This window comes from Bemisia tabaci, chromosome 1, assembly GCF_918797505.1.
Source record: "Bemisia tabaci chromosome 1, PGI_BMITA_v3".
In the NCBI taxonomy this organism is placed as follows: domain Eukaryota; kingdom Metazoa; phylum Arthropoda; class Insecta; order Hemiptera; family Aleyrodidae; genus Bemisia; species Bemisia tabaci.
The window spans coordinates 90733340-90745840 of record NC_092793.1 but is presented as its reverse complement, the minus strand read 5'-3'; the positions used below and the strand labels follow the sequence as shown (position 1 = coordinate 90745840).

The following is a 12501-nucleotide window of genomic DNA, read 5'->3' as shown; positions in this document are numbered from 1 at the left end:
ATTGGAAGTACTGAATTTCTTGGGAATGTATTGAAAAAGTACTGTAAAAGTACTGATTTTTGGCCAGACTTTTTTAATAGACACCCTGATGTAATAATTATTTTGCCAAAGAATGTTTTCATGCTTCCGTGGAGCCGTTACCAAGGTAGAAAAACACGATTTTTATCTAGAGTACCTGTGTAGGGAGAGTATGGACAGATCGGTTCATGGAGGGCTTAGGGCCCAAAAGTGCAGCCACCCTTCTGAGCAACTTCTAACACACAAAATTTCACTGCCAGCCTACAGATTTCAATTCTAACCAAGATGGCCAAGAATGTACATTAATGAGCGTTCTTTCTCCAAAATAAGTAAATTTATGCAAAAAGTAAGCGAAATACATGCTTTCTAAACGACGGTTCGTAACAATTGTATTTGTGAATCGCTCTGGACATTCGAAATTCATAGGTTGGCTGCCCTTTTGGGCCCTAACTTTATTCGGGGAGGCACCGGTGAAGGCCTGATGGACTTTCGGAGTTTCAGATCTGTCCATACTCTCCCTATACAGGTACTCTACTTTAATCAACGTCTCAGCGCTTTTTGCCAATATTTTTGAGTGACTTGGCAACCAGGCAAAATTTTGGCTCTCAATTTTCAGAGACTCTTTTCATGGCAGAATAAGATCCCATAACACATATTTCGTTTTAGTCTTTAATTGTATATACCTCCTCAGAGGCAAGGAAAGAGATGACTCTTGATTCTTCATTCATCACTTTAATAACCTTAAATATTTTAACTTCTTTGTTGGCGTATTTGAGCATTTACAAAAATACTAATTGTTAAATTTCAATGAGCTAATTAATTAATTATTAAATACTGTAAATTATTATTTAATTATTTTATTTAAATATTTAATTTGTTGAAGATTTAATTTGTTATTTTACCTGTTATGAATTAAATTGATCAATGATAAAGTATTCCTTGAATGAATAAACGTTTGATTATCAATAAAAGCTCAAATACGCACACAAAAGAATTAAAATATTTAAGGTTTTTAAAGTAATGAATGAAGAGTCAAGAGTCATCTCTTTCTTGCCTCTGAGGAGGTACAATTAAGGACCAGAACGAAATACGTGTCACGGGATCTTATTCTACCATGAAAAGAGTCTCTGAAAATTGAAGGCCAAAATTTTGTGTGGTTGCGAAGTCACTCAACAACATTGGCAAATATCGCTGAAATGTCGATAAAAATCGTGTTTTTCTACCTTGGTAACGGTTCCACGGAGGCATAACCCTCTAATGCTTGTGTACACATATATGTAATTTAACGTATTTTCTTTTTTTAAAAACTCTGTACGAGCGCAACAATGTTTCTGAAAGCATCTATAAAAGCCCAAGGTTGAATTCTATTGGATAAGAATGACGGAACCCACTCCAGTGTTGCTAAATTTGGTTAAAAAACGTGTTATTTTCGGCAACCTTGGGCTGCGTAGGTCGGCTCTGGCAACGCATTTTCGGCGCAGGATTTAGGTTGGTATGAGAGGCTGTATGACAATTAAAAAAATATGTGCATTTGCAGCACACGTCATACTTATTTTAGGTGACAAAAGGAAATATTAGATGCAAAATGGGTTTTCAATGAAATGATTTTAAACCGAATAACATGTATGTGATCTCATGCAACTTACTTTGATGGCGAAAATGACAAGTTACATTTATACAAGTTACATATATATAGTTACATGACCGATTCTGGTCAATGAAGATAAACATATGGCTTACATTCACCTGTAATTTGATTTATGCTTGCAAAAACAGCGTTCTCCTAATATCTAATCTCTACTAAGACTAATATTTTCTTTTTTTTCAATGAAATGTACTTCACATGTTTTTCATGTAACATCTCTTTTTTAGGGTTTTTACCAAAGTTACATAGAATCACATATATGTAACTTCTCTTTTTATTTCTTTTATCGAAGTTGCATGGACCTACATACACAGGGTGTTTCAGACCACCCTTACCAGGCCTTTTTCTCGGTTGTTTTAGGTCGTATGAAGTCGGAGACCGCGGGGTTGAACAGGGAATTGACCCCAAGGAATCCGAATTTCGTGGTCCCGAAACCCCCCCACCCCCCCCCCCCCCCCTTGGGAGGTAAAGGGGGGGTCACGATGCTAAAGGTCACGGTTCCCGACCGAATTGCGGATTAATCGCATCAGAATTGATAAGCACGGAAAATTTCACGTGGAATTGACCCCTAAAAGTCCATAATCGGCCCATCCAAGGCCCAAAAATGACCCCCAAAAGAGGGGGCCAGTAGCCCCCTCCATAATTCTAGAGTACCTGTATAGCGATAGAGTACCTATATTAAGAGAGAGTATGGCCACTGGAGTTACCACCTCTGATTGGCTCAGCCATCTTAGGCTGAATGGAGCCCTTAGGACCCAAAAATGGCGGACGCCATAAAGTTAATGTAATGCAAAATGATTCAAAATGTAGTTGTCTTTGCTTATCGTAACGAGAACTTTACCCAAATGCACTATTGCGACTTTTTTACATATTTTTAAGGCTAATCGTGTGCAATTTTTGAGAAAAATGATCTTAGATGTAGTAAGGTTGGCAGCAAGTGCGGTTGGTGATAACCGTCAAAAGTTGGCAATGACCCCCCTCCCATCCTCAAAAACCATAACAAAGCACCGCCATTTTTGGGTCCTAAGCCTCTCCATGGGACCCAGTGGCCATACTCTCTCAATATAGGTACTCTATATAGCGAGAGTATGGACAGATGTGAAACTCCGAAAATCCATCAGGCCTTCACCGATGCCTCCGTGAATGAAGTTAGGGCCCAGAAATGCAGCCAACCTATGAATTTCGAATGTCCAGAGCGATTTTTAAATACAATTGTTACGAACCGCCGTTTATAGAGCATGTATTTGGCTTACTTTTAGCATAAATTTACTTATTTTTGCAAAAGAACGCTCATTTATGTACATTCTTGGCCATCTTGGTTAGAATTGAACTCTGTAGGCTGGCAGTGAAATTTTGTGTGTTAGAAGTTGCTCAGAAGGGTGGCTGCACTTTTGGGCCCTCCCTCCATCAAGCGATCTGTCCATACTCTCGCTATAAAGGTACTCTACATAATTCCTCTTTGGTTTCAAAATTGACGTAGATTCTCCAGAAAAAGATGGTTTCCCAGGTAATCGACCCCGAGAAATCCAAATTTCATGGTCCCGAAGCTCCTCTATCCCCCCTTGGAGGATAAACGGGGGGCCCAATTTTAAAAATCGGGGCTCCTTTCCGAATCGCAAATTGATTGCATCCAAATTGAGGAGCAGAACACATTTACATCTTAACCCAAGTAGCATTTTGCAACGAAAAAATTGCAATTTAAATGAAATAAAATTTCCAGATGATTTCAACTTTCTTGCAAGAAAATTGCAATTATTTTATAACATCTGACCCCCTCATTGTAAAAAAGTTGCAATTTTTTTTTGCAAAGAAATTTCAACATTGACGACCTTTAAATTTCAACCCCTAAATTTTCCGGGGAAATTATAATAATTCGAACCCATGCTTACCTAATGTCCTACGACGTTTAGCAGCATAAAATACCGGACGCCTTTGAGTGGGCTTGAACCCGACCCGCGAATGTCATAGCGGAGCACTCTTCCACTGAGCTACAGGGAGCTGATGATGAGCTGGGTTGAAATCACGCCTGTTAAGGCTGTTATCGCATGCATTGCGTCAGTGCGTGGCTCAACATTCATCATAGATTTGATCAACGCCGTTTTTCTCAGGCTTCTTTCTTTTGCCTATTATTTATTTTTTTCCGTGTTATTTATTTTTTTCATTTTTTTTTGTCTGATTTTTTTTTCGATATCACGTAATAGCACTTTTTATAGAATGACTTTTTTCTATAAATTACACCATTTTCAAGAAAATCGCTGATAAAAGTCGCCGTACCGACCTACGTCATCAAAAAAATTCCAAGATGTCCGAAATGCAAACACCTCCTTTTTTTTTCTTTATGCAGTTACCGTCTCCAAGGGACTAAACAAACATGAGAAATGGAGTATTCAACAAAATATCGCACAATTCGTTTACACTTCTTCCTCTCTCAGTGGGTCCTAGGAGTAAAAGGACCATACTTGGTACCGGGAAAAATATTGACGACAACTTCGCAAGTGGGATTTTTCCCGGGGACAAATCTCGTGAAAAAGCCCGTGGAAACAAGGCCTACGCGCTGATGAGAGGGGGCTATCGAGAAGTCGAAAGGGAAAAAGAACGGGGGAAAACGCAAAAGAGAAAAAAAAATCCTTATATATTAAAATGCAAAGTTCCGAATCTTGGGGCATTAACTTTGAGAGAACCACCGGACCGATTTGCGTGATCTTTTTTTTAAATGAAAGCCCCTGAGCTGTAGATTTGCAGGCTGTGATAGTTTTTTCGATTTTCTCAAATTTTCTCCCATAATTTTCTCAAATTTTCTTCGATGCATTAAAACGGAGGTCCGAATCTTTGGACGTTAACTTTGAGAGAACCACTGGACCGATTTGCATGATTTTTGTTTTAAATGAAAGCCTGTGATCTGTAGATTTGCAGGCTGTGATTGTTTTTTCGATTTTCTCAAATTGTCTTACTTTTATCGACGAGTGAAGTTTAGCTGGGCTCAAATTTTCTCCCATTTATTCAGACTAAAGTCCGCATTTTGGGACATTAACTTTGAGAGAACCACCGGACCGATTTGCATGGGGTTTTTTTTTAAATGAAAGCTTCTGATCTGTAGATTTGCAGGCTGTAATTGTTTTTTCGATTTTCTCAAATTTTCTTACTTTTATCGACGAGTAAAGTTCAGCTGTTTCGAGCGGTCATCTGGCCGCTACCTGCTTGCCCGTCCCTAGATACCCCCCCTAGGATCCCAGCCACCCCTCCCACCACGTTCTTTCGGCTATCTCCGTTTTCTTTCGTATAGCTTTCCTCCCACCAACCTCAAAGAAGGTTTGGGTCGCATTGTCGTTCGTCACTCACTACCCACATTCCGTCGCAATCTCTCGGCTACTCCGCTTCACCACTTCTTGATAGGCACCCTGGCGATTTGACTGACCCTGACTTATTAACTGCAGCGGTGCGCACACGTATTGCTCACAACATGTATTGTTATGGACATTTCATTCTTATTTGTTCTTTTCTCTTTCCAAATTTGTTTCAAATTTGCTTGATACTTCGTTTCTTCCTCTCTCTTTATTTTGTTGGTCGGTCGACTACTTACGTTGATCGGCTTTTTGCTATTGAAAGCACATTAAGACTTCATGGATTTTCAATATCATCATTTGATTTTCCGGAATCGCTTCCAATTAACCTGAATCTTTAAGGGTCGGAGCCTGACTCTCCTCCCCCTAAAACTATGATTCCATGATTTCTGCCGCTAACCCAGAGCAACATCAAATTATTTCTGAAATAATTAGTCTCATCCAAAATCCATCTTACACGTGTAATGCGATTTTCATTGATGGTCCAGGAGGATCGGGAAAAACTTTCATTTAAGAATGTCTTACTGCGTATTGTACAAAGGAAAACTTAGACGTCATCTCCGTTGCTTGGACAGGTATCACCGCATCGTTGCTACCTAACGGTCGGCCGGTTCATGGCAAATTCAAAATTCCTTCGGTTCTGAATGAGAATTCTGTGTCGAGTCTGACGGTTAGCTCAAGGGAGGCTGAGACTATTCGGAAAACAACGATCATTTTTTGGGGTGAAGCTCCCATGGCTATCACGCATGCTCTGGGATGCATCGACCGGTTTCTTAGAGAATGGGTAATGATATCCCTTTTCGAGGAAAAATTGTCGTCTAGGGTGGTGATTTTAGACAGGTTTTACCCGTTGTTCCGCATGCTTCTCGCCAAACATTGGTGCAAAATGCAATCAAATTCTCACCACTTTGACCCCTTTTCAAAATCAGAAAACTTACTCAAAATATGAGAACTTTGCAAGACGAAGCGGAGTTTGCAAAATTTTAACTCGAAATAGGTGATGGTGTTTACCTTCCTGCTAAAAAAGGCCATGCCGGAATTCATTGATTTACCGACAAGCAGTATTACTGAAACTGATATTATTACTGAAATTTATGGAAAAGATAGCTTCCTCATGTTCGAACGTAGATTTCACTAACTGCGCAATTCTGGCCCCTAAAAATAAGCATTGCAATGAAATTAACGACAAGGTTGTTGAAGTTCTTTCAGGTGTCTCTAAAACGTACTTCAGAGTTAACAGGCTCATTGTAGAGGAAGAGGGAGAGGCTCTCAATTTTTCCCTCGAATTCTTGGACAGTCTTAATCTTAGTGGCTTACCACCGCATAAACTCACACTTTTGGAGGGGGTTTTTGTCATGCTTTTAAGAAACCTCAACGTTTCTAAAGGTTTATCGAATGGTACCCGATTAATCGTCTGGAAACGTTATGAAAATTGTCTTGATTTGCAGGTCATTTCCGGCGAGAAGGCCAGTGAAAGAATTTCACTGCCAAGAATTGATTTTTCACCTGCAGACTCCTCTCTCCCTTTCTCTTTTAAGAGGCGACGATTTCCAATTCGCATTGCGTTCTGCATGACCATCATCAAAGCTAAGGGTCAAACACTGAAGCGAGTCGGCATTTATTTACCCCAAACAGTTTTTGGCCACGGTCAACTATATGTTGCACTCTCACGAGCTACATCGTACAAAAATTTTGAAGTCCAAATTCTTCCCAAAGGCAACCGTACAAAAAACATCGTGCACAAAGAGGTGCTTCGATCTTTTATAAATCCCAAAAGCCTCATTAGTCATTAGAAAATTATCAAAAAATGAAAATAAAAACAATTAATAAAAAATAACACACAAAAAAAAGAAAAACTAATAATGCGAGCTTTTTATAACATTTTTCGGTAGAATGGCAGTCTTCACCCTGTAACGCAGAGAGGCAGTTAAATTCCTTGATCCTCTGCCGCAGAATCATCATCATTATTAAATAGATTCAACTAATCGCTCCGATTCCAAATAAGCTACTGCACCACCATTGCTAGCTGTGGAGGGCGCCCGTAGGGCGCCCGGAGCAGCTAGTTCTCTCTTAAAATTCAACATTTTCTGGAGCGGCCTCCCGCAACCTTCTCTCGGACGCCGAAGGGGGCGGGGGTTAGGGGCGCCGACAACATCCGTGCCCAAAAGTTCACGCCATGGTTCTGCAGTTTCAGTACAAAGCTTGTACTTCGATGACGTCTTGGATTTCGTAGGATGTTAAGTAGGGCTCACTGACGAGTGTGATCTACTGACAAGGTCTTTAAAGACCCAAAATTACAGATCTCTCGGTGTGACTTCAACTTAATAGTCCAATGCAAATTGCCTGATCTGAATGCTCTTCCCCCTCAGTTATGTACTGCCGTACTGGTGCCCATTAGAACTCAAAATTTTTTACTCCAATTGAAAATGTTTGAACATTTTGGTTTTGTTTTCCCCCAAAATAGTGTGGACCCAGCACTATTTTATCACCTTGCCACACAGTTCGGGTCACGTTTGTAGGGTTTTTTCTCTCTTTTTTCTTGATTTGTGAGGAAAATGGTTGGCATTATCACATTTTAAGGGCGGAGCTAATAATAAACTGCTGTACCACAGGATTAAGCCAAGCTTTGAAACTTTTGACATATGCTTTTTGGAAGTAAATTTTTCGCTCTTTTCGATGAGTTCAACAGTTTTTTTCTCAGATAATCTTGGCTTGAGACATGAACCAAAGTTTCTCCAAACATCAGCAAAAATGCGCCTTTTTTAAGCTAATTTGAAGAAATCGTCAATTTTACGACCAAAAAGTGCTAGGACGAGTACCTACGTAAAGGAGGGTGATTTCGGGAGAAAAGTTTAAGCTCTTTCTGCTGGTTTTTTTTCGTAAGATTAACCGTTGAAGAGATATTACCAAAAAACTGATGAAGGGTTTTCTCGATTTTGAAAAATTCAAAATGGCGGCGCCCTGAGCACCAGACAACTTTCCTGAAGTTGTTATAGGCATTTCTGGACTTTCAGATATCCCCTAGGAATCGAAAAACATTGGTTTGTTTAAGAGGACAAACCAAAACCCAGAATTTGTTGTGCGGTGTAATACATGCTTAGAATTGTTGAGGAAATCTCTCGACCAAATGGCGGCCGGTCACAGTTCAAAATGGCGGAAATGTGACATCTCCGTTGTTTATTGACGGAGAGGCGTGACACTCAGAATTCTACGGTTTTCCGAGACGAGAAAAACGATTCTGGCATTGCTTTTCCAGAAAAGTCAGTCCTATTAAAAATGGCGGCGATCAAAATGGCGGTCTAGAGCAGGAAGTGGATACTTAGGCTGCTTATTGTTGGATTTGCATGAAACTTGATATCCGGGGGTATTTCGGCACCAGAAGAATGAATCTTTCATTGGATATCTAAAATTCCGACAAATTTCAAAATGGCGACGGAAAAATGGCGGTAATCAGTTTTACGGCTGTTTACCGATAAATTTGCATGGATTCGATATCCTGGTGGTTATTGGCTGGATAAAAAGGAATCTTTCATTAGATTCTTGAAATACTAAATAATTTTTAAAATGGCGGCGGAAAAATGATAGAAAAATCGGTATTATGGCCGTTTCCCGATGGGTTTGCATCAAACTCGTTACTTAGAAGGCTTTTGGCTCGAGGGTAGAACCCGTATCAGACGATCAAAGTAGAGGCTTCAAAGAGGTTCATGGATGCCTTTCCTGGCCCTTTCATTGGCCAGTGGTTTAAGTCGGGGCAATCGATGAATCTCTTGGAAGTCTCTACTTTGATCGTCTGATACGAGCTTAATGAATCTTGCATCGGATTTTTGAAACGATGAATTTCGTCAAAATGGTGGCGGAAAAATGGCGGAATTAAAATCCGTATTTCGACCGGTTTCCACAAGTCCTAAGCTCCGTCATGAATCCATCCTTATTATCGAGCCAAAAACCACCAGGATATAGGATTTCATGCAAATCCATCGGTAAACAGCTGTAAAACTGATTTCCCGCCGTTTTGAAATTTGCAGGAATTTCAGATATCCAATGAAAGATTCATTCTTCTCATGCCGACCAAGTTTCATGCAAATCCAACGATAAGCAGCCTATATCCACATCCCTCTCTGGACCGCCATTTTGACCGCCACCATTTGGGAAAGGACTGGCTTAAAAGTATGTAATTAAAAATATGGTAGATATGCCAGAACACACTATTGCAGATGAAAGTACTTTATTAATAATTCTTTTTTACAATATTAGGAGTTCATCTTCAATAAATAAAAAAGTATGAATATGCTCTTAAAATAAAAGGTAACTTCAAAGGAAGAAGCTATCTTGACTGGAGGCTTCTCGTATTTCTGTAAAACAACTGTTGCTGCCGTCAAGTTGCATTGTAATCCAGCAATTTAAAATGTCTGAGCACGGCAAATTAAAACTTGCAAAGGCTGCCCCAATCTGAGATTGGTGCTGAAACTTTCGGCTTCCCATGTTTAATTTTAATTCTCATCCTTTTTCCACAAAAAAAAAACACCTAATATAATTTAGATGAAAAGTATAGATCACATAAAAAATGCGAGCACGAACAAGTTAGTCTCATCTCGTCACTCTATGACACAAATCTTGTTGCTATGGTTATGCCTGCTATCAGACAACGCCTGAACAGTGTTGCTGGGTTGTATTTTAGATTGCCAAGTGTATTCAGACCGTAGAGTTTTGTAGAAAAGAGCTTTTTTCCAGAATGAAAATCATCAGAAGGGAATAATTTTTTTGTAGTAAAGTTTTGTAAATTCATGTGAAAATAAAGTAAACGTGGAGTTAATTGATAGGAAATGAGTTGCTCTTTCCAAGACAACCCAGATCAGCTCTCTAGCTGGCTTCATTTAAAGGCTACATCATCAGTCTCGGTTATTTTGGGACAGTGTTGGTAGGAAAGCTTTTCCTTGAAACTATGTTTTCTAAGTTACATACTTCAAACCAACTTCGCAATATTCTTCCTGAGCCAAAGTGTTTTTCAGAGACTCCTCTAACCAATGGTGCCAGTACATCAAAATCAAGCTGAACAAAGATGGAAAGAATCCACATTGACTAGATTGATAAGCAACAGAAATGTGGGCGAGTTTACAAGACACAAAACTTAAAACTTATCAACCAACTGAAGAATGTGTTCTTGTTCTTGATATTTCCAATCAGAATCCTCAGCATCACCCAAATTACCAGCATACTCTGAAACAGAAGAGCGTAAATGAAAAATGAAATTCACCTGCTTCTCCCTTTTGTTATCTGTAGGTGCATACCAGCTTTAAACAAACGTTTTATAGCATTTTTTTAACCTCAACTAATTTTCGTAGAATCCTTGCAGATTTATTGTTACGTAGTTTTTTAATGCTCAAAAAAACCTTGTCACCTGTGTTACCTAAAAGTCTAATTAATGTAATCATCAAACCACTTAATTCTTTTGAGGTTCATAAGCAGGGAAGCAATCTTTTTTTTTTGTGATTTCAACAAAACTTAAAGTCGCAAAGTCCCCCCCCCAAAAAAAAAAAAAAAATACACAAAAAGAATATAAAAAATTCCAAAGAGAGGTATTTAATCTCCAAATTACACGAAATGACAATGGACCAAAAGTCAGGGTATTAAATTAGGCACCACAATACAGGTTGCCTTCTTGAAATCATATGGAAAACACGATGGATACATTAAAACTTTCCAAATTCTATTCATAAATGAGAAAACATCGGTACCAGTCCATGTTCGTCCACTTTTTCCACTCAACAAATTAGTATCCAGCCAAATAGAGCATTTAACTGACTTCAGTATACTTTTTTTTCCAGTGGTTTATTCAGCTTGTATTCCTTGAAAATTTTGGCGGAATCTACAGCCATTTATAGACCGAAGGAGTAGTAGTAGAGAGTATTTAGTAGAGAAGAGGAGACTTGGTGGTTCATTGTTATGGGGCTATAGGGTAGTTCTTAGGGATTTATAGGTTTTGAATGAAGGGTAAGTTTATACCATCACCTTTACATGCTTCAGGCCCATAGAGGCAACTTCCTGGTCCAGCAGACTGAGTCATGGAAAACATATATCTGACTGAAATATGAAGGATTTGGGTATGGTTCTGTAGGTCTGGAGTGTAGGGTATATTTTTAATTACCAATTAGGATTACTTTCTTTCTTTTTTTGATGTTACTATTCACAGTTGATTTGATTTATTAGTTAATAGATTGATACTAGGGGGCTACGCCCCCTGGCCGCTACGCGGCCCAACCCCCTGAAGGCGCTCCGCGCCATCAATGGGCCGCTTCGCAGCCCTATTTTTACTCTCCTATCGGTGTTAGTTTTATTTTTCCCCTAAAAAATTACGATATGAGGTATACTTTACTTTCAGAATGAAATAATTTTTGGTTTTGATGAATAAAGAAACAAAAATTTATTTTGAAGTCTAAAGGACGCGTTTCGGAATGATTGCTTGATGAAATATTGCAGTAAAACAACGAACAATTTTAATCAGGTAATAATTAAGTTTATCGGGAGACGGGGATCGAACCCACACCTTGATCTAGGTGGACGCTTCCTACGTCTTTGACGACTTGACCACCGCTCGTCTTGAGGAGGTTAGGGCGAATCTTGTGTAGATAAGTGTAGAGCTGATGCGCAGGCTAAACAGCTACTGCGCAACCTCCTCGACCACTGCGCATCCTCCTGCGCATAGCGGTAGCAGTACCGGAGCATTCTATAAACTCACTCACTTTCATAACGTGATTTTAAAAAAACCTGGGTCCTTTTTCCAAAATCTGATTGCAGCGGGCTCATCTAGGGCCTATTACCTGTCGATTTACGCAAAAATCATGGAAATCGGCCCGGTAGAACGCTCAAACGAACTATGACAAAAAGTATAAATTTACATTGTTTAAATGGGAGAATTCGCAACTTTACCACGTAATATAAAAAAACCTGGGCCATATTTTGAAAATCTGAAAAGAGTTGGCTTATCTAGAGACAATTGCCCGTCGATAACCGCAAAAATCATGAAAATCGGCCCGGTAGAACGCTGGAACTAAGCGTTACCAGTTTCACAAAATTAGGAGGTCTTGGAGCTTATAGTATAGATTATGTACTTTGTTTTGAGAATTTTGCAATTATTTTAAATGTTTTTACTCTGGAGTTATTCCTCATAACGGGGATATTGAAGGGAGGGAGAAAGTTAATTTTTTCAGATAGTATTCCAGTTTTTCCTGAATTTTAGGTTTTTACATTTGAATAATTCTCGGTACATTTTACTACGCAAGAATTTTTCTGTGCACTGATTTTTTTGGGACAAGACTAAGAATTAAAACTGGAAACTCTACAAAAAATCACCGCAACTCAGGACTTCCTTGACATTGCATTTGGAATGTCCTTGACATTCAGTCTGAATTTTAAGACTTGACTCAAAACTCCTTCACCCTCTCACAGTCTCCTCCAGCCTTTCAAAAGACTTTTGTTGAGGAAATAGCAAGAGTGTCC

The 12501-nt window shown here is 39.2% G+C and overlaps 1 protein-coding gene across 1 annotated transcript in view; it reads right to left on the bottom strand.

Annotated features, from left to right (window-relative positions):
• Positions 1-9212: 9212 nt before the first annotated feature.
• LOC109040434 (beta-catenin-like protein 1) overlaps positions 9213-12501 on the bottom strand; it is a 67938-nt gene continuing 64649 nt past the window's right edge. Inside the window, 1 exon segment of the mRNA XM_019056379.2 lies at positions 9213-10221. Coding sequence (XP_018911924.2) covers positions 10133-10221 — 89 coding nt within the window. The 3' untranslated portion in view covers positions 9213-10132.